The 2,246-nt window shown below is 36.2% G+C and overlaps 1 protein-coding gene across 1 annotated transcript; it reads left to right on the top strand.

Moving 5' to 3' along the window:
- The first annotated feature begins 748 nt into the window (after positions 1-748).
- Positions 749-1,429, top strand: LOC149170952 (uncharacterized). The gene has a single exon (XM_089427388.1). The coding sequence runs from the start codon at positions 795-797 to the stop codon at positions 1,422-1,424; it is 630 nt and encodes a 209-aa protein (XP_089283514.1). The 5' UTR covers positions 749-794; the 3' UTR covers positions 1,425-1,429.
- The last annotated feature ends 817 nt before the right edge of the window (positions 1,430-2,246 follow it).

Below are 2,246 nucleotides of genomic sequence, written 5' to 3'. Positions count from 1 at the left end.
CAGCGTCCTATCCAGAAATCCCTGGCCATTGACTAACTATCTTGTGAAATTTTGATTTCGTAGAACTGTAGTCAGAGGGGACCTAAATTTTGTGACATTTTAAAATGACAGAAAACCACGTTTTACGTATGCTAATATGCAAATTTTTTATTTGCATTTATAAATTGATTTTCATAAGGGAATAAATTAATGATTATAATTTTGAGAATAAAAGCTCAACCACCATTCACCTGTGCCGAGATTTTTCGTTCAATAAAATAACACTTACACATAATCACCATGGCCGTTTTCCAATTTCATCCCCCAATTTTAGGTTTATTTTAAGATACTAAGATTGATGGTTAGTTATTTATGTATATTGAATTATTGTCATAATTAAAAGCTTTTGGGTTATTTTCAACTCATGGGATTCCTGTGAACATCAAATTTCGATTTTATCAATTATCCTCGGCAAGCATTAATATGGCTGTAGTCTATTTAATTTTCAAGTGGTATGACTCACTAATTATGGCTGAGTTTGAAATGGTGTTAGGTTCAAGTACCCGGAGACAAATTAACTCATTTAACATTTATAAAATAATTATGCTAATGCTATATATCATAGCTATACATAGCCACTCCTGCCATTTGCAGCATAGCCACTCTGGCCATTTGCAGCGATCATATCGACTCTGAAACCCTTTTCGGCTATAATAACAGCAATAGCATTTCTCTGCTGTACCCGAAGTAAAGTCCTCCTTTTGTCTCCAACATCGGTGCGTTCCGTGTTCGAATCTCTTGGCCACCTCTCGATCATGTCTCAGACGCTCAGAAAACGCTGCCGTGAGGCCGGGGCTATGACAGATTACATTGACGTCCAGGACCCGAAACGTGCTCACGGCGAAGAAACAGAACAGTTCCTTCAACTACTGCAATTAGGCCAAACCTTAGCAAACGATGAAGAACAATGCGCTCTCAGCGAGGAGCTCGTAAATGGAGTGACGAGAAGCCTCGACGAAGAAATTGCCACAACATGTTGCACTTCTTATCCTGCCTTCAACTCCACGGAGAATTCGGCGGCCTCTGATATGGCTAGCAGCCATGAAGACCAAATCCCAGACAATGATCTGTGTTATCTCCTGGAGGCTTCAGGCGACGAGCTTGGAATTCCCCCGAGCCCTGGTCTGGTGTTGAAGGACGAAGCATGTCTATCTCCAAAAGAAACATCCGATGGATTGCGGGATAACCGGAATCTTAAATCCCTGGGCGCAAACTGGCACTTGGATGACGACTTTGGAAACAATCAACAATTTGCATTGCACGAAAATTTATGGGATCCGTTACAGCTTGAGGATTACTTGCACAAAGATTTTGTAGGGGAGTCCATATTATACGACGGAGATTTTCCGACGGCATGGGAACTCGAAACTTGCACGGGAATGTAATGAAAGCAAACTATTTTTCATTTCTGAATAACGCGATTTTATTTCCTACGTACTCAAATATCTTGAAAACCTAAAATTTCCACAGAAAGATTTCTTAAAATTATATTCTCGCAACATATTAGAGGCAGCTTATCTTAGCGAGTTTTGTGGGTCATTTCCATTGTTTTTTGTTTCGCCAGGTATAGTTCGAGCGAGTTTTGTGTGTCATTTCCATTGTTTTTTGTTTTTTGTATGGCCAGGTATAGGTATACTTTGAGTGGGGAGGATGTGTTTTTTAAAAGGTTATAAGGTCAAAATCAGAGGGCAGAGTATGTATATGTTTGTAGATTTAGTAGTTAAATTGGTGATGGATTTTTTGTCTTACAAACAAGAAGGTCTTATATACTAATTTGGTGTGGATCTATTGTCTTACAAGTAAGTAGATTTAGGTGGGTCCTTTATCCTACAAACAAAATGGTCTCTTACATCAAAATATATATGGTGTCTATATATGGTGTCTCTAGTTTCTCAGTAACTTTAAAATTGCTTGAAATTGTTGAAAAACAAAATTACACTATGTGTGAAAGCTTTTTTGAAAATAAATAAATTAAAATATTTTTTTAGACGTATGTGCTATTTTGAAATTTTAATTTATATTAAAAAGTGCTTAAACAAAAAAATATTATTTTTAATTGAAAATTTTAACTTTTTTTCCTCTCCGTAAACCTAGTCAAAACTCAGAGATTCAAACGTTGCATCTCTTCGTTTTCACAAATTTTACAATATTTTAATTAAAATTTTAACGATCCTTGAAACAAATAAATTAAATTTTATATTATAAAT

The sequence above is a fragment of the Pinus tabuliformis genome, chromosome 4_2, assembly GCF_031772625.1.
Source record: "Pinus tabuliformis cultivar Carrire ecotype Pingquan chromosome 4_2, CPIR1, whole genome shotgun sequence".
NCBI lineage: Eukaryota > Viridiplantae > Streptophyta > Pinopsida > Pinales > Pinaceae > Pinus > Pinus tabuliformis.
This window is presented reverse-complemented; position numbering and strand designations above follow the sequence as displayed.